At 43.1% G+C, this 21,988-nt stretch overlaps 1 protein-coding gene across 3 annotated transcripts in view; it reads left to right on the top strand.

Annotated features, from left to right (window-relative positions):
- PTK2 (protein tyrosine kinase 2) overlaps positions 1–21,988 on the top strand; it is a 292,969-nt gene that overhangs the window by 263,679 nt on the left and 7,302 nt on the right. For all 3 annotated transcript variants that reach the window (XM_054985813.1, XM_054985812.1, XM_054985814.1), the window contains 4 exons: positions 2,262–2,324; positions 7,841–7,880; positions 9,153–9,259; positions 21,186–21,341. In XM_054985813.1, the coding sequence (XP_054841788.1) occupies positions 2,262–2,324; positions 7,841–7,880; positions 9,153–9,259; positions 21,186–21,341 (366 nt within the window). The remainder of the gene's footprint in view (positions 1–2,261; positions 2,325–7,840; positions 7,881–9,152; positions 9,260–21,185; positions 21,342–21,988) is intronic.

Genomic DNA, 21,988 nt, shown 5'->3' with positions numbered 1-21,988 from the left:
AGATGTCTACATACTTGGACATATCTCGCTGTGCTTTACCTTAACTTATTTCAAAGTGTGTTAATGTCTTCAGCCCAATCCTACGCAAACAGGATTACACCCCTAATTGTAGCAATGATGGAATAGATAAGTTGCAAAATCTTAAACCCCATTAATTCATTTTTAAACGTTTTCCTCTTCAAAGTCTATGCTGTAGGAACATAAGTCTAAAGTGAATGGGGGGGTGGGTTGGAGCATACACACATCAAGCTCTAATTGTCCTGTTTACAGACTGACCCCTGCTTTGCTCTTTTTTTCCAAGCCTGCTTTGATCTCCTCAGGAGCAACACAGTCCAAGTATGGAAGCAATGGCATATGTGTTCCTGGACTGTAAACGTCCTGCCTGCTTCAGCGCCATTTTCTCTAGTGGTATCTACTGAAGTTTTTTTTAAAGAGAAGTGATTGTGTTGACTCCTCATAATAATGTGACAACCCTGGCCTGGATAGCCCAGGGGAGCCTGATCTCGGTCAGATCTCAGAAGCTAAGCTGAGTCGACCTTGGTTAGTAATTTTCTTGCCAAGAAAACCCCGCCAGGGGTCACCCCAAGTAAGCTATGACTTGAGGGCACCTCACACACACATACAACTTGTCAATTTTGATTTAAACATTGCACTGTAAATGGTTACAGTGGGTACTACACATGCTCAGAAGGACAAAGGAGCAACCAATCAAAGGAGTCCCGGGGCAGATCAAAAGGACAGCCAACCAAAGGAGTCCCAGCAGTGTTGAGACTGCACCTGGTTCCTCCTATTATCCCATGCACTGCTCATCAGCAACGTTTTTGGACAACGTTTTGTGGGCAATTCTTGGACAGCTTCTCTGCCTACCATTTTCTCTAGTTCTTCGGTTTCTTTTTTTGTCAGCTATGCCTTTAGCGAATAATCAGCAGGTGTCTCTGAGAGTATAACAGACGCATGAGGAGACCCCGGATTTGCTTTCTCTCTGGGGGAAGCAGAAGGTTCTCTGGAGCTGCCACTGGAACATAGACACCATCAGAATAAGGAGGGGGAGATGTCTACCAGGGGCCGCAGCTGGTCATTTCAGCAGCTCCCTACCCCCATTCCTTGGGTGCACCATTTGTCATGCTGTTCCGTTACCGCAAACTTAAGAGTCTTGCAAATAATATTTTGTGCTATCTCCTGCTTTTGCCTCTTTATTTGATTGAACCACCTTTTAACTTTGTGCACAGAACACTGCAGCTTGCTTTATGTTAACAGATCTCATATCACAACTGCTGTTGGGTTTCAGGGGTTTAAAGTCTGCTGAAAGGGAATGTAAAGAAGTCACCGAGATTATTTCGGCTCCTCTTAACCTAATTTTGGTTCAAAAAGCATTGCAAATGAAAAGCCCAGGCAAAACGAAGCATCATGAAAACCCAATCTTGGGGGAGTTTAGTGCATATTAAATCTGCCATAATGAAGTTCAGTGGCACTTCGAAGTGCTTTGCTTGGATTGGATTGTCACCATTAATTGCAGAAGACGGTTTTCCTTAGGAACGCTGTACAGAGATAGACACGTTATCTTTTATTTTTAACGTCTGGTAGACTCTTTATTTTATCTCTCTGACTTTTCCAGAGATCTAATAAACAGTGGATCCTGTTGATTTCTCCTCCTGCTAGTAGAGAAGTCTTGCATCCAGCCTGTCTTCTGAACTTTCTGCATCTCTGTGCTTTTAAAGAGCTTCAGTAATTGGCCCCATTTGGGAAGCTTGCAGATGGAGCCAAGTACATTTAAGCCTTCCTCAAGCAGGAAACAGGAATTAATGTGCAGTGTTTCTCATCCTGTGGTTGAAATTTTCGCTGTTAGGAAGAAAAGCGCAGCAAAAGGACGGCTGTGGTGCTGCGACTGCTCCTCCTAAGAGAATTAAAATGCAGGTTTTCCAATGTTGTGTTGGGGAAATGGTACTATCAATATTTATCTCAAAGCCTTTTTATGTACAAGCAGAAAGGGGGTGGCTAAGAAGTTCAAAAAGAAAAAATAATGCTTTAGAAGGCTGCTTAGAAAGTCGAGTCTCTGTAGCGTTGAAAGAGTGGCGGGGAGGAGGGGGGGGGGTTCACCCAGGAGAAGGAATGTAACAGCATCCGTATTAGTCAAAACGTTCGGGTTTTTTTCCAGCACTATTTTCTTTGCCTTTAGTTAGACCTTTTTGTTCCTGTGCTATTTGACTTGAAAGGCTCTTTAAACCCAAAATACAAAACCACATTTCTTTTAATTCCTTTAGAAGCCTGATGTGCGGCTCTCTAGAGGCAGCATTGATCGAGAAGATGGGAGTCTCCAGGGTCCGGTAAGCACATGTGCCATCTTTTTCATCTATCAAGCAGACTTTGTTTAATTTTCTCGGTGGAAAAAGCTGTTAACGTTTTGCTGATCACGGCAGAGATGTTTTGATTTGCTAAGGGTCTGCATGATTATAATGTCTACCGCAAGAGATTTCCAAAGACTCGGATTCTGAGGGAATGGCAGTAACAGGAAAATCTTGTTCCTGCAGCTCTTTTTCGGGCTGCTGCTTTTCAAGCGGCTACTGAGACAGATGCTGCTTTTTCCCTCTTGCGAATAAAGCTCTAATTGTTTTTAAAGCAGCTGTGTGGTAGACACAGCCAGGTTGCTGGGTGCTTGTTTTTTCTTGTTTCTATAAAATTAGCTTTGCATATATGCCTCTGTCAACAGGAAGCAGATTTTTCAAATAACTCCTGCAGATGTTGAAGTCACTGGGGAGAAGTCCCCAAAGCTCTGTAGCAGTGCCTTTTATTTATTAAAATCTCTATGCTCCCTCCATTCCCTTGTGGCTCAAAGTGTCTGACAATTCTAAATTAAAACCATTCATAATAAAATAAAATCCCATTCCTCCGTCACCACCCGTAAGAAACTGCCTGCAGCTAAAACTCCATTAAAAGATCCTTATGAACGTACAAGGAGGGCACTCCCCTCCCCTCCTCAGGAAGTGTATCCCATAAGGTGGGGTCCTGTGACTGAAAAGGAGTGGGCTCTGGGCACCCAGGTGGGCTACTTTAAGCAAGGAGGTGAGCAAATGGTAATAACAGCTAGAGGACTATAATTGGTGCCTGGGGATATATGGGGGGAGACAGAGCCTCTCCGATATGGTGGTCCTTGGCCTCCTTTAGGTCAGGCTGTGCTAGCGTATTGTCAGACAAATGAGTTGGATCCAAACTGTGTTGGTGTATGGGCAGTACAGCTGCATCCATGGCATAGACTCGCTAACAATGTAAATAAATGTTTATTTTTTTCCCTCTGCCATGGCTCAGAGACTGTTTCAAAACAATTTCCCTAGGTGGAGCAAAAGCTGTAAAAAGACATCTCTGTAGACAGTCTGGCTGGAAGAGTCGCAGTTGATGAGTGAGCAGCCATCTAGACCGAAGAAACTGTTCTGAGAGCCAGTTTCGTGTAGTGGTTAAGAGCGGCAGGCCTCTCATCTGGGAAGCCGGGTTTGATTCCCCCTCCTCCACGTGAAGCCAGCTGGGTGACCTTGGGTCAGTCACAGCTCTTCCAGAGCTCTCTCAGCCCCACCCACCTCACAGGGGGATTGTCCTGAGGATAATAATAACACACTTTGTAAACTGCTCCGCGTGGGGGTTAAGTTGTCCTGATGGGCGGTAAATAAATCAAATGTGGTGGTGGTGGTGATGTAGTTCAGGGGATAGTCACGTAGGCTGTGCCCATCTTGACATCTTTCCAAAGCGAGATTAAAATTGTCCCCCTGCCAGAGTGGGTGGGATCTGATGGGAAGAAGAGGGAGTAATTATTTTGTTGGTTCAGAGAGTCTGCAGAGAATCTGAGGAGGGAGAAAAACCTATTTTTGCTCTTCCCTGCTGGGAAAGAAAAGAAACCATGTGGGCTGGCTAAAAACTCATGGATTCAGGAGGCGACTAATCTCCCAGGTGGGAGAAAGGGACGGTACCTCGGAAATAGGTAAAACGGCCTTCAAAATTGCCTTTACACAGAGAGATTCCAGATCTAGGGAAAGATGTTTGTGTTTACTACCTGTTTTTATTTGTCCTTTGCTCAGTGATTGTTGGAGGATGTCATGATCAACTTGCACGTGTTTTCTTAATCAGTAGATTCCCCCCCCCCCCCCAACAAAGCTGTATTCCCTTTTATGAAGTCTTCATTACTGTAGTGGTTATTTAGCCCCATGTAAAAGCCTAAACTGGGGAAATGTTTGCCAAAATACACGGAAAAGACGGAAGAACCACCAGCTGATTTCAGTAATTTAGACCCAGGCTTCAGTCTTGATGCTGCTTTCAAGGCCAGTTGGAGCAGGAGGCCTTGCGAAGTCTGTGGTTCCTTATTTGAAGAAGGGCTTTTGAAGAGTCACATGGACGTGGTTCAAGCTTCTAGAAGGGCTGAACTGGTATATCTGTACAAACCTGGTGGGGCAAGCAGGCGGTACCGTTTGTTTTTCTGCTGGGGATGGTGGAATAAGGCTGGAGAGTAGCTTGGGATCTAGACCAACTGAGTAAATTCTCCTTTCCCCTAGTAGAGCAGAGGTGCCTGACACACCCATGTATTGTCTGTTTCTTGCCATAAGATAGTATTGGTGGGATATTTTAATTCACTTTTTGCATTATTTGGAGATGTGTCTATAAAATCCAGGTGTATCTTAAGAACTTGATTGTTTTCAGGAATCAGAATATGGTAATTGAATTACTGGGCAGACAGAGCAGTGTTGCAGGCCTTGTGGATCAGCACTAGAAACTTTAGAGTACCAGCATTGGGTGTAGCCTAACAGACATTTGAATGCTTGCTTGTTCACAAAAGTGACTTCGACTGCTTATGAAGTACAGGCATGCTACTAAGATAGAGTCAGGCCCCCATTTAGGTTTTTGTGGTGCCTGGCCCACGATACTTCATTGAGCTCCCCACAGAGGGGCCATGGCTCAGTGGTAGAATATCTGCTTGGCATGCAGAAGGTCCCCTGTGCAATTCCCAGCTCTGCAGTTTGAAAAGAGCAGGTAGCAGGTGACGTGAAAGACCTCTGCCTGAGAACCTGCAGAGCTGCTGCCAGTCTGAATAAACAATACCGACTTTGATGGACTGATGCTTATATAAGGCTGCTTGTACATGTTTGTTCATGTGTGACAACTACTACCCTGCATCTGTAGCATAGTGGTTGAGTGGCTGGGCTGCAAATCAGCACTTTGCTAGTTCGACCCCCACTACTGCCATGAGCTCAGCAGGTGGCCCTCGATAAGCCGCTCCACTCAGCCCAGCTCCCCAGCTTTATTGCGGGGATAATTATAACCCTGACTTTGTTTACCACTCTGAGTGTTACTCATCTGTCTAGAAGAACGGTATATAAGCTCACTGTTACTATTGTTGTTGCTGCTGTTGTTATTATCTACGGTTGAGGTCGAAGGCTTCTTTCAGGGCTAAGTAGCCCTGCGAAACTGATAAACTGTAGATCAGGACAATTAAAAGGATGTGCTTCTTTACTCAAAGAATAATTAACTTGTGGAATTCACTGCTGCAGGATTATTGGTGGTCACCAATTAAGTTGGCTTTCAAAGGGGGGAGGTAAACCCATCAATGGTTATGAGCCCCAAGAACTTGAATGTTCAGAGTCAGTAACCCTGTTAAGAGGTGGGGATGGGGGAACAACAGTAGTGTTAGATTCTGGCCTCCATATACTGTTTTGTAGGCTTGTACTGCTTCAGAAGAGAATACTGTGTAAAAATAGTAGGTAGCAGCAGGTACATGTCCTAACTTTGCACATGCATCATTCCTATGATCTTAGGGGATGGAGGTGGGGTTAGTTTAGCTTATCTGCACTCCTGTGAACCAGGAGTGTGCCATCTCTAGTCTGCTGGCACAACTATGGCTATCCTCTGTGGCCTAACAAAAACCTCAGGGCTCTTGCCCCTTCCAAGGCAAGAGCATATCTTAAGCTGCGGTTCTGCCATCAGCCAATTAGGGAATGGAAAGAGCTGCACTGTGACAGCACTTCTGTATTGTCCCAAAGTATATGCAAATGTACCAGAATGTCCAGCCTTATTATTTCATAGACTGGTCAGGAGGAAAGTGTTAAAGACGTCATTTTCCAAATTTGTCTGTCATTATAGAGGCGACATTTAATTTTTTAAAAGAAGTGCCCTGTTTTGAGATACTGTGCTCTGATGTGCCTGCTTTAAATAAGTGTGACAATAGGAAAAGATCACGATGAAGTGAGTAGCGACATGGAGCCTGGCAGTGAGGTTGGTGCGCTCCTGGCCCCGCCCTGTGGACTGCTGCCTGTTCCATCCGAGGCAGAGCACACCGTTTCCAACAGTCGTTGAAACAGGAGCCCCCTGGCTACTGCTAGAAGTGCATATGCGTATCAGAGCTTCGCACTTTCCCAGAGTAAAAGCCAAACATCTGTTGCTCACGTGTCTTCCCCATTCACATATAAAGTGGGGGTGAGATCTATATTTTACATCAAAGGGGGTTCGTCAGTGAGTCAAACTTCACCCTCTCCCCAGCGCTTTGCTGCTTTAGGCCCTTTCTCCCAGCCTCTTCTGGTATTTGAGGGGGGCGGGCATGGTAGGATAATAGATTTCAAGGAGGAGAGGGAGGGTCTGCCTCTCCCAAGGGTGGTTTTTTATTATCCGGTCTAATTTGGGCCTGAGATTTCTATCTTTTATCCTGGGTTAAGTTAGAAGGAACCTTGATAAGGATTTTTTTCCATAGATCTTCTTTCCAGCTTTCAAGGTTGCGCATTGCTTGCTTTGCAAACACACATTTTTGTATAGGCGGGCACACACTCAGGAGAATTAGCCACAAAGGTAGAAACAGCTAGCAAGGACATGTTGAGTGAATCAGCGTAGGGAATTATTCTGGATTTATTGGTGGGGCAGAGGAGCTTGTGCAGGCACTCTGTGGCTTGGCACTGTTACGCACCGTGACCTCGGAATACTCTGGATATCGGTAGTTTACCATTCTTTGGATATGCACCACTTTAAAGTCAGAGCAACCTATCCAGCACTCTTGTGTGAAGATCATACCTGTGAGAATTCTCTGTTCCAAGTTGCTTTTTGTACGATAAACCTGTCCCATTCAGATTCTCTTATGGCCTGGCCTGTGTCAGCACTTTCAATTGGCAAAGGAAAACTCTTTCTCTCTGCAGATGTGCTTTTCATAAAGCTTTTCTAAATAAATGTTTTCCGAGAACTCAGATACGAAACAGCAGACACAAATGTCACATTTGTTGTGCAGTGACTGTTCAAACTTTTATTCAAATTGGCAGAGAGTTGTATAAATATGATTAGATTTCAATCCAGTATAAAGTCTTTCCAAATTATTAATCAAGGCCTTCTTGTTTGTTTCCCTTTTGATTGTGAAACAGAGCAGTAATTACTATGAAGAAAAAAACTCCTGTTAGTCTCCTGTATTCTGTTGAGCAGTAAGGAAAGATCTGAACCATAAGATTTTCAAACCCCACTTGTGCAGCTCGGTAGCCATGATTTATTTTAACAAGGTATTTCTGGACTGAAGTCATAATTTGCTATAAACATGCCATTCTGGTTGACTAATGGCAGCAGCGACTTAGCGTGGATATATCATATGGATACAGAGCAAAACAGCATGCAGTGAAGGGTCCTTTTTATTCTTTAGCCCATGATTTACACCGGGAGTTTGTTTTTCTCTTGAAATTTGAGATGGATAGGAGAGGAGAAATATGCTGAATATTTTTGTGGTTGGATCAGCCCGATGTTTAGAAGTTTTTTTTTGAGGCGAGGGTGTTAAATAGAGGGTTTTTTGCAGATAAACATTGTGAGTAGACGGACTGAATTTATTTTCCTTTTCCAGGCATCTAACCAGCATATTTATCAGCCTGTGGGTAAACCAGGTAAGCCATAAACAAACAGCTTGGTTTAAACTCTCCTCCCTTTATCTCTGTTTTGAAAAAAAAAATGCATTCGAGATTGAAGAGCTAATCCATATTCTTCCAGTAGCAACTTAGGAGTAGTCCCGTGTGTTCAAGAGACCTCCAGCTCAACAGCAGGAGAGCATGTGGAGTCTGTACGCATTTCCTTTTGTGGCGGTGATTCCTGTAGCATTGCTTGTACTCTCCGGGGGCATCTCAGTGCATGTCCAAAGCCAGAAGGTCAATTTGAAAAAGTATCAGGAGTACTCTTGACTCCTGCTGTTCATGTGGCAATTGCTTATCTCTGCAGTACCAGGTTTATTGGTGGGTGGTGAGCATCTCAGTTGCCAACTGGTGGTACTTAAAGGCGCTGCTGTGAACTGCCTCCAGTTTGGAAACGGGAAGCAAGTTTGGTTGAGGATTCCTTTAGGTCACACCTTAAATTCTTAGTTTTATTATTTATTTAGAAAATGAATATGTGACATCTCCAGAGACCTGCTTGAGACAGTTCTCAAAGTAAAAACACTATAGTAGTATCATAAAAATAACAGCATAATAAATACACGTTCAGATGTCACAAACAAGCACTGTTTTGTTTGTGTGATAAGAATCCAGACTTGCATTTTGTCTTAGATTCTTGGTTTGCAGGGAGCAAACAAGCCAAAATTTGTTACACTTGCCTCTCTTTGGACACCACGACAGTCTCTTTCAGACCGCAGAGGCTGAGGCAGGGTGTACTGGATTCAAAGGACTGCAAGCAAAATGTGTTTTCCCAACTAACCATTCCCACTGTAACCCCCTATACTTGCCAGAATCCTGAGGATCGGAGGACAGCATGGGAATGATGTATGTGCTCTGCCGCGGGAGGGACAATTGGTGTAAATGACACACACACACCCCATCACCAGTGGAAAATGGTTTTGGATCCTGACCAGAGACTTACCCAGAGCCCCACTCACGTAGAGCAGAGAATTTCAGCATTTCTGAAGGAAATTAATTCTCAGAGAAAAAGCAAACAGAGTTTATTTTTTATGCTCACTGATAAAAGAATGGCTTGATGGGATGTATTTCTAACTGCCACTTAAATGCTCCTGGTTTTTTAAGGCTTGCTTTGTGTGGAGCGGGGTTGCTGATGCAGGTTGAGCTTGATACCATTTGGGTGCATTCTGACTCCATGGATGAAATAAACAGCAATGGGTAGGATTTTCCTCCCTTTATTGTTGCATACAATGTTTCTTTTTTTTTTTAAACTAGATCACTCTGCCCCGCCAAAGAAGCCACCTCGCCCAGGAGCTCCCAGCCACTTGGGCAGCCTTGCCAGTCTCAGCAGCCCCGTGGACAGCTACAACGAAGGGGTCAAGGTATATTCGTATTCCTTCCTGAAACGCCTGTTTGCTACTCATCAATGAGTGGTTAAGTGTTTAACGTTATTGTTACTAATGTAGAAGTGGATCAGAGCTTACGAAAACCCAACGTCGCCTTTCCTGTTTAGAACAGAAAGATGTCAGCATCTCATGGCACTCAAAGACAAAAACTGGCCGGACTCTGTTGTAGCTGGTCATCCTCTATTTCGACTCTTTCAGTTCAGATTCCCTACAGAGGTGGCTGCTCAATTCAACCACAGGCCAAGGGTCAAAGGCGCAGTCTTTGAGATGAACTCAGGTGCCCCCAAACTCTTGGCCTACACATTTCTGTAAAGGTTGACATGGAATAAGAGCTCACGTATGTATTAAGTTGGAACACTGATGATGCCTTTTAAAGATATTAATTAGTTTATAATCACACCAAGCCACATGATATATTCAGACCCAATACATTTATGGACCACAGTGCTGTGCAGTAGAGCAGTCATTTCCATTTGGTTGCTCATGTAGAAGCCAAAATGTCATTTGTAGGAGTGTGCACTAAAAAAAAAAACCCAAACAGATTTGGATATATACCATATAATCTCAATATTCAGGTCCAAAAATAACAGTATCATATTAAGATGCAGGTTCTATTTGGAATTCCAAATATATTCAGCTGCATTTTTCCCTATGGGAGAAATATTTCTGGAGGGCTGGAAAGTCCATGTTTCAAGCAAACTACACCAAAATTGCAAGGAACTAGTCCTACCTGTCCCCTAAAGACTGCCCACCACAAGTTTTAAATGAATTGAACCAAAGAGTCCAGTTCTACAGGCCCCTGAACAAGCTTCCCTCAGCCTCTCTCCATTGTTTCCTGTGGGGGGGGGGGAAATCCCAAGGCTGTCTCCAGGACACTGGAAGCCTTACCCAGACACAGAACAGCAACCAAAACCAACAAAGCCCAACAGAAGCAATGTCAAATCAGAGAATTGTGCCAGAACCAGCGTCAAACCAGAGAATCCCTCAGAACCCAACTGAAGCAAGGGACATTGTTACAAGCCGAACAGAACCGGTGTCACTCAAAGGTGCCAGGCAGAACCCAGAGCCAATGCAAGCCCAACAGGACCTACATCAGTCCAGAGAATCCCAGTTTCCAACCTAGCAAGCCAGTAATCCCAAGGCAGCAGCCAGGCCTGGCAGTGGCACATGGCAAGTAAGCGACACTGACACAGAGACACACAAAAACAGTCACCTAGGAAGCCTGTGGGGGGGGGGGCAGGCAAACAGCTGCCGCCTTTAAAATGAGATTGCCAGTTATTCTGGAATATAGCTGAATTATTTGGGAATGTAAATACCAGTTTATCCAAATATACTTGAATAAGCCAGATATATCCAGATATACCCAAATAATACCAAATAGATATTTTTGGGGGGTGTATATTCAGCTCTGGAATACTGAATCGCATACCCCTAGTCATTTGTATTGTGCAGTTGGGTAATTAAAAGAGTTTGAAGCCAATTAAATACCTCTTCAGTTGAGAAAACAGTCACTCGGTGTTAAACCTTGAACACTATCAAGGAAATATTGGTACATGTGGCATAATTTTAAACAAGCCCCTCTTATCAGTGGGATGTGGCTAAACTGTCTTAATCTCCAGAAGGCTATTGGTGAGGGGTCCGTTTCAGTGTCCCGTCGATGTTGCTTGATTCCTGCCTTTGCAAGGATATGTTTGGGTTCCTCTTTATATTGAAAATGGATGTAAAAAAAAGGAAAACGTTTAATTATACGCCACGGAGCTGAGGAAGAGAGCAGATTCGTGGGAGCGAGCTAAAGCAAGCCCCACGATGTCGAAAAAAGAGTGGCAATCGGCAATAGAAAACTTGGACAAAAAACTTATAGACATGATGAAAGAACTTAAGGACACGAAATTGGAGCTTATTAAAGAGGTTAAGGAAGTTACACAGACAGTAAAGTCGGAGCTGTCAGAAGTGAAAAAAGGTGTGGAAACGATTAGCAGTGAATTACAAGGAACGCAGCAGAGAGTTAAAACAGTAGAAGACGCGATGGAGAATTTAATAGACACGCAACAAACAGAGATGAGGCTGGTGAAGGGGAGGATGTCAGTTGCAGAAACTAAACACATGGAGAAGCAGCTTCGTTTTCGTGGTCTGCCAGAAGTGGAAGGGAAGTCAGCGCAAGAACAGATGACTGAGGTGTTGGCTGATTACCTGGGGAAGGAGGAGGAGGAAATTGTGGCTATCCTAGATGTGGCGTATCGTGTGAACTCGAGAATTGCAACCCAGAGGAAACTGCCAAGGGATGTGATTGTGCAGTTTACAACTAGAAATATGAAAGAGAGGATTGTGACCAAACAATTTCAAGATCCATTGGAGATTGATGGCAAGACGATTATTATAATGAAGGAACTGCCCAGATCAGTGTTATTGGACAGGAAAAAATATAGAGTGCTAATTCAGACTTTGAAGGACATGAATATTAGATACAGATGGGAGTTACCGGAAGGAGTGTCCTTTGAGTTTGGAGGGGCAAAAAAACGTATCAGATCTGAGCGGGAGATGGAGAGATTTATCAAGGACAATGAAAAAGACTTACCAACAAAACCATGAATATGGAGTGTAAAGTATTATCTTGGAATATAAATGGACTAAACTCACCGAATAAGAGAAAAAATATTTTTCATTGGCTACTAAAACAAAAATGTGATATTGTTTGTTTGCAGGAGACCCACATTAGAAAACAGGATGTAAAATATTTAAAATCTGGAAAATTGGGCAAAGAATTTGTAGCGGCTTCCAACAAGAAAAAAAGAGGAGTGGTGTTGTATATAAAAGAGGAGCTCCAGCCAAAATTTGTTATGAGAGATGTGGAAGCTAGATTTGTAGCAGTGGAATGTAATTGGAACTTAAAGAGAGTGTTGGTAGTCGGACTTTATGCACCTAACGGTGCAAAGGAAAGCTTCTTTGAGGACTTAAGGAAGCACCTAGACGATCTTGTATATGACCAGATAATTCTTGCTGGAGATTTCAATGGAGTGACAGATTTGGAATTAGACAAAAAGACTACAAAAGCACAAAAGAAAAGAGGACTATTGCCAAAGCTTTTTTTTGAGTTGATTCAACAAGAGACTCTCGAAGACGTATGGAGGAGAGAATATCCTAAAACCAAACAGTTTACTTTTTATTCTGCAAGGCATCTTACATTATCAAGAATTGATATGATCTGGGCCTCAAAGGACTTAGCGCTATGGACTAAGGAGGTAGAAATAATGCCGATGGTAGGCTCAGATCACAACCCAATTATGTGGAAATTTGGAAAAAGGAGAAAAAGGAAAGCCTGGAGAATAAATGAGGACCTGTTACAGGAAAGTGAGAATATGGAAACACTGAGAAGAGAGACTAAGTTTTTTATACAATACAACGTGAATAAAGAAGTACCAACCAGTAAAGTTTGGGACGCGTACAAGGCGGTTGTAAGGGGCATACTAATGGACTTAAATGGTAGAGCAAGGAAAAAGAAAGAGGAGAAAAGACAAGAGATTGAGGAGAAAATAAAGGCCAAAGAAGTACAGTTAAAAAAGAGACCAGGGAAAAAGAAAATACATCAGGAAATCAAAATTCTTCAAGAACAGTTAACAGCAATGAGTAACAAAGAATTGGAGTGGAACCTTAAAAGACTGAATCAAAAAGCTTTTGAGGGTGCTAATAAACCTGGGAAATATTTGGCATGGCAATTAAAGAAGAAAAGGGAAAAGAAAATAATAAATAAAATTTGTGAAGAAAACAAAACGTATTTGGAGCAGACTACCATTAGCAGAGCCTTTTATAAATTTTACGCTAAGCTGTATAATAAAAAAGAAGTAAACAAAGAATCAATAGCATCATATTTGGAGAAAACCAAACTTCCAGAGATCTCGGAAGCTTGGAGAAATAAGTTGAACAGTGAAGTAACTGATGAGGAAATAAATATGGCAATACAATCCGCAAATCTAGGAAAGGCGCCAGGGCCAGATGGACTTACGGCTAAATTTTATAAGACAATGGCCAATGAACTGGCACCATTCCTAAAAGAGGTGATGAACGGAGTTTTTAGGGATCAAAGAATTCCAGACACTTGGAGCGAAGCGAATATATCATTGATCCCAAAAGAGGGCCAAGATCTGACTAGCGTGAAAAATTATAGGCCTATATCACTACTCAATAATGACTATAAAATTTTTGCGAAGATATTGGCGGAGAGATTGAAGGGGTGGCTCTCGGAAGTCATAGAGGAGGAACAAGCAGGTTTTTTGCCAGACAGACAAATAAGAGACAACTTAAGGACAGTGATCAATGCTATTGAATACTATGACAAGCGTTGTGACAAAGAGGTTGGTTTCTTCTTTGTAGACGCTGAAAAAGCGTTTGACAATTTAAACTGGGATTTTATGTTTGCCACTATGGAAAAGCTACAACTGGGAGAAAGATTCGTCAGAGCAATCAAGGAAATCTATAGAGACCAGTCTGCAGCAATTGTAGTGAATGATGAATTGACCAAAAAATTGACGATTAGTAAAGGAACAAGACAAGGTTGCCCGTTATCTCCATTGTTGTTCATTTTAGTATTGGAGATTCTGATGATACAAATTCGACAAGATGAGGAAATACGAGGAATAAAAATAAAGGACTACTCATATAAGGTCAGAGCATTTGCAGACGACATAATGTTAATTGTAGAAGACCCACTGGAGAACATGCCAAAAGTGATAGGCAAGATCAAGGAGTTTGGAGATTTGGCAGGTTTCTTCATTAACAAAAAGAAGTCAAAGATATTATGCAAAAACATGACTAAGCAGAAACAACAATTGTTAATGGAAACAACGGATTGTGAAGTAACTAGTAAGGTGAAATACTTGGGAGTTGAGCTGACTGCAAAAAATATAGATTTGTTCAAGAATAATTATGAAAAATTATGGACTCAGATAGAGAGAGACTTGATCAAATGGAATAGATTGAACCTGTCATGGTTGGGCAGGATTGCAGCAATTAAGATGAATGTGTTACCAAGAGTAATGTTTTTGTTACAGACAATACCAATCATCAGAGACTCTAAACAATTTGAAAAATGGCAGAGGAAAATATCAGATTTTGTTTGGGCAGGCAAGAAGCCTCGAGTGAAAGTAAAAGTTTTACAAGATGCAAAGGAGAGAGGCGGAATGCAACTGCCCAATCTGAGACTTTACCATGATGCAATTTGCCTAGTTTGGCTAAAAGAGTGGATGACATTAAAGAATAAGAAACTATTAGCCCTAGAGGGATATAAAAAAATTTTTGGATGGCACGCATACCTATGGCATGACAAAGTAAAGGTCAACTCGATGTTCCTGCATCATTTTGTAAGGAGAAGTCTATTTACAATCTGGAAGAAGTATAGAACTTACTTACAAGAAGGAACCCCCTTGTGGGTGGTTCCATATGAGGTGATAGATCCGAGAGCTGTGGATAATGAACAACAATGTTTAACGTATAAAGAAATAACTAAGATTGAAGTATCTAAACTTAGAATAAAGACGCAAGAGGAACTATCACCTAACTATGATTGGTTTCAGTATAGACAGATTAGAGACTTATACAACTCAGACTTTGCAAAAGGGGGCATACGAACAGAGAACTCGGAACTAGAGCAGACCCTTCTTAAAGAAGACAAGAAAAGAATATCCAAGGTATACCAAGTATTGTTGAAATGGTATACTGAGGATGAGATAGTTAAAACACAGATGGTGAAATGGGCTATAAATTTCAATAAAGAAATAACAATGGAGGCATGGGAATACTTGTGGAAAACCACAATGAAGACAACGACATGTATTAATATTAAAGAGAACATTTTTAAAATGATCTATCGTTGGTACATGACACCAAAGAAGATTGCGCTAGGGAATTTGAATACTTCTAATAAATGCTGGAAATGTAAGAAACATGAGGGTTCCCTCTATCATATGTGGTGGTCGTGTGAGGTAGCTAGGCAGTTCTGGGGGGAAATAATAAGAGAAATGAGTGAAATTTTACAGTTTCAAATAAATAAGAACCCAGAACTCCTGCTGCTAAACTTGGGAATGGAGGGAATTCCAGCCCATCATAGGACGTTGATTTTTTATATGACTGCAGCAGCTAGACTTTTGTATGCGCAGAAATGGAAAGTACAAGAAGTACCAACTATTGAAGATTGGATCTACAAATTGCTGTATATGGCTGAGATGGACAAGATGACAAGAAAACTAAGAGATCTGGACTCAGGGCAGTTCAACACAGACTGGGAGAAGCTGAAACAATACCTGGAGAAGAAATGGGAGGTGGGAGGAAAACTGTGGCAGTTTGAGAACTACTGAAATATAATAAAAGTATAAAAGAGAGGGGTGACTTTACCGGGGGAGGAAGAGAAATTTATAAGCAGTTAGATTAATTGATTGAGATATATATAGATATGTATAGGTCAACTGATAGAGAATAATTAATGATAAGGTTTAAACATGAGGATTGACTAACTAACAATATTTTCTTTCTTTGACAAGATTTATATGCACCAAACTGAATGTATAGAAGAGTTAAATTGATTGAGTAGCTGAGGAGTTATATAGAATTACCATAAAAAGTTGAAATGAGTAATATATAGAGAATAAATCAAATTGTTTGATTTAAATGTGGGAATTTTTATGGTTTATGATATATAGGTTTATATAGAATTATTCAAAACTGGAAAATGGGATAAATTGTTTATCTAAAGACGTATAGTTTGGGTGTATAATAATTAAAGGAGTTAATGATGCACTGCTTAATATAATGGAGAATGTATATCTGTTTTAGACAGAGGAATTTAATAGAAGTGAAAAGGGACAGAGGGTGGGAAAGCTGTTGGAAGTCAACAAAAGGGGGGGAAAGGGAGGGGGTTAGAAACGAAAAATTAGGGGAAAATTGATTGTAATGTAAAAATAAAAATGTTCTAACCCAATAAAAAATTTTTCAAAAAAAAAAAAAAAGAAAATGGATGTGAAAAGCTGTGCTGTCTGTTTCTCTTAGTTGTGCTTAGGAGAGCTCTGTTAGTTTTTATTTCCTTGCCTTCAGGAAGTGCCAGCAGTCTTAACCTTTTCCCAGCCCTTTTCTTAAAGAGGTCAGCTGAGCTGGAGCAGTATCTTGAAAGACTTGAAATCCAGTGTGATGTTGGAATCCCTACTTTGCCGTGGAAGCTCACCACCACACTTTCCACCTAACCAACCTCGCATGGTTGTTGTGAAGATAAAATAGAGGAGAAAAATGTATGCCACTTTGGGTCTCCATTGGGGAGAAAAGCAGAGTATAAATAAAGTTTATTCTCTCTCTTATGTTTATTGTCTTAGCCATAAGCCATAACAAATCACACAGTAAAAAACAATAGAACAAAAACACAGCAATATATACAATTAAATGAAAATGGACAATAAAATCAATAGCTTACAATGACATGTAAATTAAAGTTAAAGCAAATTAAAAAGACGTGTGTTGAGAAGCGTCACAGCACAGAAAGCAGTTTTGTGCTCACAACTCAGTGGCTACTTTAGACAAGTCTGGGGGCTACGATGCCTGGTGCTATTTCCTGTCATGTGGGTGTGTGACAAATGCATGCCACAAGTCTACTAATTGTGTGGTTTTGTGGATCTTGGCCTCCATAGGTGACAGTCTCTAAACAGAATTTTTTTCCGCGTCTAGGACTCAGTTTTTATATAATTTTTAAATCTTCATTTATACCCTGCCTTTCTCCCCAACGGGAACTCAGAATGGCTTTCACCGTTCTCCTCTCTGTTTCCCCCTCACTACTACTCTGTGAGGTAGGTTAGGCTGAGACTGTGAGATTTCAGAAGTTTCAGCCTTCCAGTCTCTGCCCAATACCTTTGGGAGTTGGGTTTGTGTTTCTTGACTACTGCCTGGAAACGGAGGCCCAAACTGCATATGCTTATTTTAATAGGATGCAAAAGTTGAGCCTGTTCTCTGCAGGCCTCACTGTCAGTGGAAGTGGCCAGTAGCCGATGAATGGCAAAAAGGGACGGTGTTTCCACTTCTCCATGGGCTGTTTCTAGCATTCCTTCCTTTGCACGTGTGCAGGTTAACTTCGACACAGCATTTTTGTTGTGCCGCTGACCCACTCTTGCTGCATAAGGTTGTGATTGTGTTTGGGGTTTTTAGCCTACCTTGACCCTAATGCTGAAGTTAAATATCACTTTTTTTTAATCCTGAACACTTGTGGGAATATAATTCCTCTCGATCCCCAGATTGGCTTAAACCCAGCTTCTTGAAAACAAACACAAATTTTAAAATGTCTTAACAGTGATTTTGAAGAATGCTTGGAATTCAGCTTTGGCAAATCTCCAACAGAAGAGAGCAGCCATGGGGGGGGGGGAGTGCCCTTGTTCTAGAAACTCACAGAACAAATTAGTGTGGAATGCTTGATTGTCTAGTTGGGTTGTGTTAAAGGTGCGCCGTTTATGTATGTAAATGAGTAATTCCTCTTTCTTGCAAAATAGTGGTAAGTCTATGTCTGTGCAGCTAGTCCGCAGACAGTTTATTCATGTCCAAATAGTTTGCTAAAAGGAAAAAAGGGGGGGGGGTAAGAACATGGGTATCAACTGCAACAAAGCTATGGTATAAAAAGTAATGGACTGTAACATCTTTTTAAAAATTGATTACGTGAAACCATGGAGGATAGGGCCACAGGGCTGTTACCCAGAACTCTGTACTGGCCATCTGTGTTTCCCCTTTGCTTTCCGGACGCTGGGATCAAACAGTGGCCGTTGCCATAGGGGCCTGCTTGCGAGTTTCCCAGGGGCATCAGGCCAGCCACTTGATTAGCAGGCCGCCAGTTCCAGCAAGATACACTCTTATAATTCTAGGGCAGCTGGAATGGGTTTTCCAAATTTAGTTTCTCAGGAAAACTAGCTCAGCCTCGCCTTTCCCAAGAGCTCTGTTCTCATTTAATGATCAAAATGGAGATGCTTGGTGAAGCAGCATCTATTTTAGGACTGGGAGGCAGTTTAAAGTGAAGACCCAGTTTAGTCCCATCGGTGGAATTCAGAATCAAGAAGTTTGCCAAATGGATGCCGTGCCCTTCTCTCTCCCTCTCTCTTTCTCAGAATGGAGTGAGATTGTCTCTGTGCTTAGAAGCCAGCAGATTGCTTTGTTAGAAACAACGCCGAAGTCTTTCAAGCTGCCAGCCCTCCGATTTGTTTTGTTTTTTAAAGGATGATTTGCTAATCAGGGTTTTGAGCTAAAATTGTTGGGTAAACATTAAAAAATGGGGAAGGAAGAAGACGATGTAGGAATCCCCCTTATATGGAAATGAGGAAAAGATTTCAGGACTCGCACACTTCTCCATTTGTTATATTCTCATTCGGTGCGGAATATTAACAACAGCTTTCTTTTCGGAGAGGCAGGATTGTATGTGTCGTCTTCTCTCGCTGTCTTTCTTCCTGCAGTGGATTTTCCTAGCCCTGCCTCAGGAAGCCACCAAACCTTGTGCTTTAATATAACATGGCTTTGTTGGAACCTGCCAAGCTAAACAGAGAAGGCTTTGCCTCAGAGTTTTTAGGCCTTGCAAAAGCAATCTGATGTGGGCTGAACAGAGATTTTCCCATGTCGCAAGCACCAGCAGAAACGACAAGCCTCAAGCTTTTTAATCCCGAGGGAATCTGGAGCGGGGATGTGTTTTTTCCCCCTCAGTTTGCCAGGGGAAGGGTCAGTGAAATGCAGCACAGATGACCCTGTTTGTTGACTTTGCAGAAGAGCAGGGATGGTCCTGGCTTCAGAAATAGCAGTGAAGCATTAAAAAGTTAACATCAAGCCAAGCAGAAGGATTTCCCTGCCAGGGCTCTTGAATTTCAGCAGAGGAACCAAGTGGGTTGTTTGTAATTGGCCCCCAAACCATCCTTCAGTTGAACTCCGCCAAGGGCTTGACCAAAAATCCTTCCAAACGGGAGCTGAGCAATTAGATGACTAAAGAATTCCTCCTGCTGAGCACTTCCTCCCTCTCCCAAACCAAGAGACTTCGGTTTCCTCTGCCTGATCTTTTTGTGCTGCCAGTTGGGTGTTTGGGGCACGCAAGAGAGAGGGGAGGGAGAGGGGGAGGGAGGGAGAAGCCCCTCACACATGCAATGATTTTGCTTCTCGCCTGGTGGGTTTGGACCTGTTGCTATTTGCATGTTCTGTTGTCGAGGGTGCATGGCAGATAACCCTTCCCTCCAGATCCAGAGCACAGGCCCCGTCTGGGTCTGCGATGCGTGAGAGGGCAGCCGCTAACCCCACCGGGCAGATAGGGGGACAAATGCACTGCGGGGCAGAAGCTTTTTAACAGGTCTCTCTTGCTGTGACTCATATTTTGGATGTTTCATCCTCTTGCTGCATTTATTAATATTTGTTCTCTTTTTCTTTTCCTGGTAAATTTCTTTAACCTTCCCTCAAACTCTGCTCGACACTAGCCATGGCGGGTAAGCACTCTGCGTGGGTGTGTGTGGGTGTGATTGGTGGGGCTGTGTGGTGGTACACCTTTCGCTTCTCGCCGATGTCAGTCTTTGCATGTGCTCACGTTGCTGCAGCCGCTACTCAGGCCCAGCCAACCAAACCCTGTGCTCCCCAAGTGAAGGTGTGCAAGGGGAGCAGGGGAGAGGAAGGGTCAGTGTGGCTTGGGAGGTTTAAAACAGCTGTGGACATCACCACGGAGCCACAGTAGGGGCGTGAGATCTGAAGGCACTTTTACCCTTCCAAAAGTATGCCAAAGAAATGAATAAGAGAGATGAATAGCTGTCATTACTGCCATGTCTTCAGCCCAAACACAAACATACCAAGACCACTTTTTGTCTTCAGGTTCTTAGGGCGGGGGGGGGGTCGGTTTCTCCCCAGCTCTGCTACCAGAGTTTAAACCAGGGACCTTTTCCACACAAAGTATGTCTTCTGCAAGTGAACTGTGGAGCCTGAGAAGACACTGGTTCTCGGGGGGGACACCTGCCTCCCCCACAGCGACTGTTGATCAGGACAGCCCGTTTGTGTTAAGGGCCTGCCACGGGAAGGCTGCAGTCTGCAGGGCTGCTGTATGGCACAGAGGAGACAGGAGGCCCAAGCAGGGATCTGGGCTGTGAAGGAATGGAGGGAGAATGCTAGCAAAGTTCCCCCTCCTGCATTCTCTCCCCCTCCCCTCTTCCTGGTATCATCAGAGCCAAGCTGAGCCCGAACCAAGCCTGGACTCCGCAGTTGTTAACTAAAAGACAGAGATTATTTTAGCCGGAATTAAAGGCAAATTCATGACAGTGTGTTTCGATCCACAGAGAATGCATCATTAAATAAATTGCAGTCATTTGATGTGAAGAAACGCTCATTGCACTCCCTTAAAAATCCTCGTGTGATTCCAAATCCATCAGTCACACTAGAGGGTTTTTCGTGTGCCTGTATGTGTGCATACCTTTGGGATATCTATCACTTGCCTGTTGTGTGTACAACATGGGTGGGAATGGAACTAGGTTTTCAGCAAATGATGTTATCTTTAAAAACACAGAGCAGGCAGATTTTCTTTACATTTTTCAAGACGTTGGGCTGTTAGGCTATTCGCTGGCATACTTTCATGCAAACCATTGAAATATAATTGTTGTAAATCTTATGAAGGAAGGAATACCGTAAAAGGAACTGAAGTGTAATGAAAGCGAGGCTGCAATCCCCTTCCTCCGGAGTATTCTTATTGAACGTAGGGAGTTTGAAGATCTCGTTCTACATAGTCAAGGCCATACAGAAATTCTGGCCTGCGATAAGTTGGGTTTCGGACCTGAATGTATGCCGTGGATGTATTTATAGCTAAAGAAGCAAGAGTGGTTTTCAGCGGAAGGAGGCGAGCGCCATCTGCTGGAGGAATAAAACTTCTCCTTCCTTTCAGATTCAGCCGCAAGAGATCAGCCCTCCCCCGACAGCCAACTTGGATCGGTCCAATGACAAGGTGTATGAGAACGTGACTGGCCTGGTGAAAGCTGTCATAGAGATGTCCAGCAAAATCCAGCCAGCTCCGCCAGAGGAGTATGTCCCCATGGTGAAGGTAGGAAGACCCCATTTCCCACCGCCTCACCCTGGAAAGCCTTATACTGAAAGGCTGTGTGTAGCCCTTTGGAGGGAGAGGCGAGGGCTGGGACACATGGCAGGGAGGGGCGGCGTGTGGGTGTGGGTGTGCGTGCATTCCCCCCCCCTTCCCTTGGCATCAGTATAGCGCATTCACATATCTTTTTGGACATGGTACTGCCTTATATCTGGTGAGAGTATTGGTTCATATAGCTCACTGTTATTATCCCATTATCTCACACAGGGCTGAGCAAGCTAAGAGAGGATGGCTTCCTAAGGCTTCCTGGGCAGGGCAGGGGTGGGGGAGAGAAATGAGATTCAAACTGGATTTTTCCTTCCTGATTTGGAGCGCTCTCTCTTAGCCGCTAGGCTCTGTTTTTATCAGTTCATCCATTGCCACGGTGGTGGGAGTTGCTTCTCCACTGCTGCCTCTCAGGCAACATCTGTATGTCAGAAGTGCCAGGGCAGGATGAGGGACGTGGACTTGTCTGCCAAATGCCTGTCTTAAGAGGGCAGCCTTGCATCTCTCCCAGGAGGCCAGCGTAGCCTTCCACTGCACATCCTCATGGGGGGCTGGGTGTTCCATAAAGCTGGGGCTGTCACCCAAAATGAGCAGGCCTGAGCACT

This window comes from Eublepharis macularius, chromosome 7, assembly GCF_028583425.1.
Source record: "Eublepharis macularius isolate TG4126 chromosome 7, MPM_Emac_v1.0, whole genome shotgun sequence".
Classification (NCBI taxonomy): domain Eukaryota; kingdom Metazoa; phylum Chordata; class Lepidosauria; order Squamata; family Eublepharidae; genus Eublepharis; species Eublepharis macularius.
This window is presented reverse-complemented; position numbering and strand designations above follow the sequence as displayed.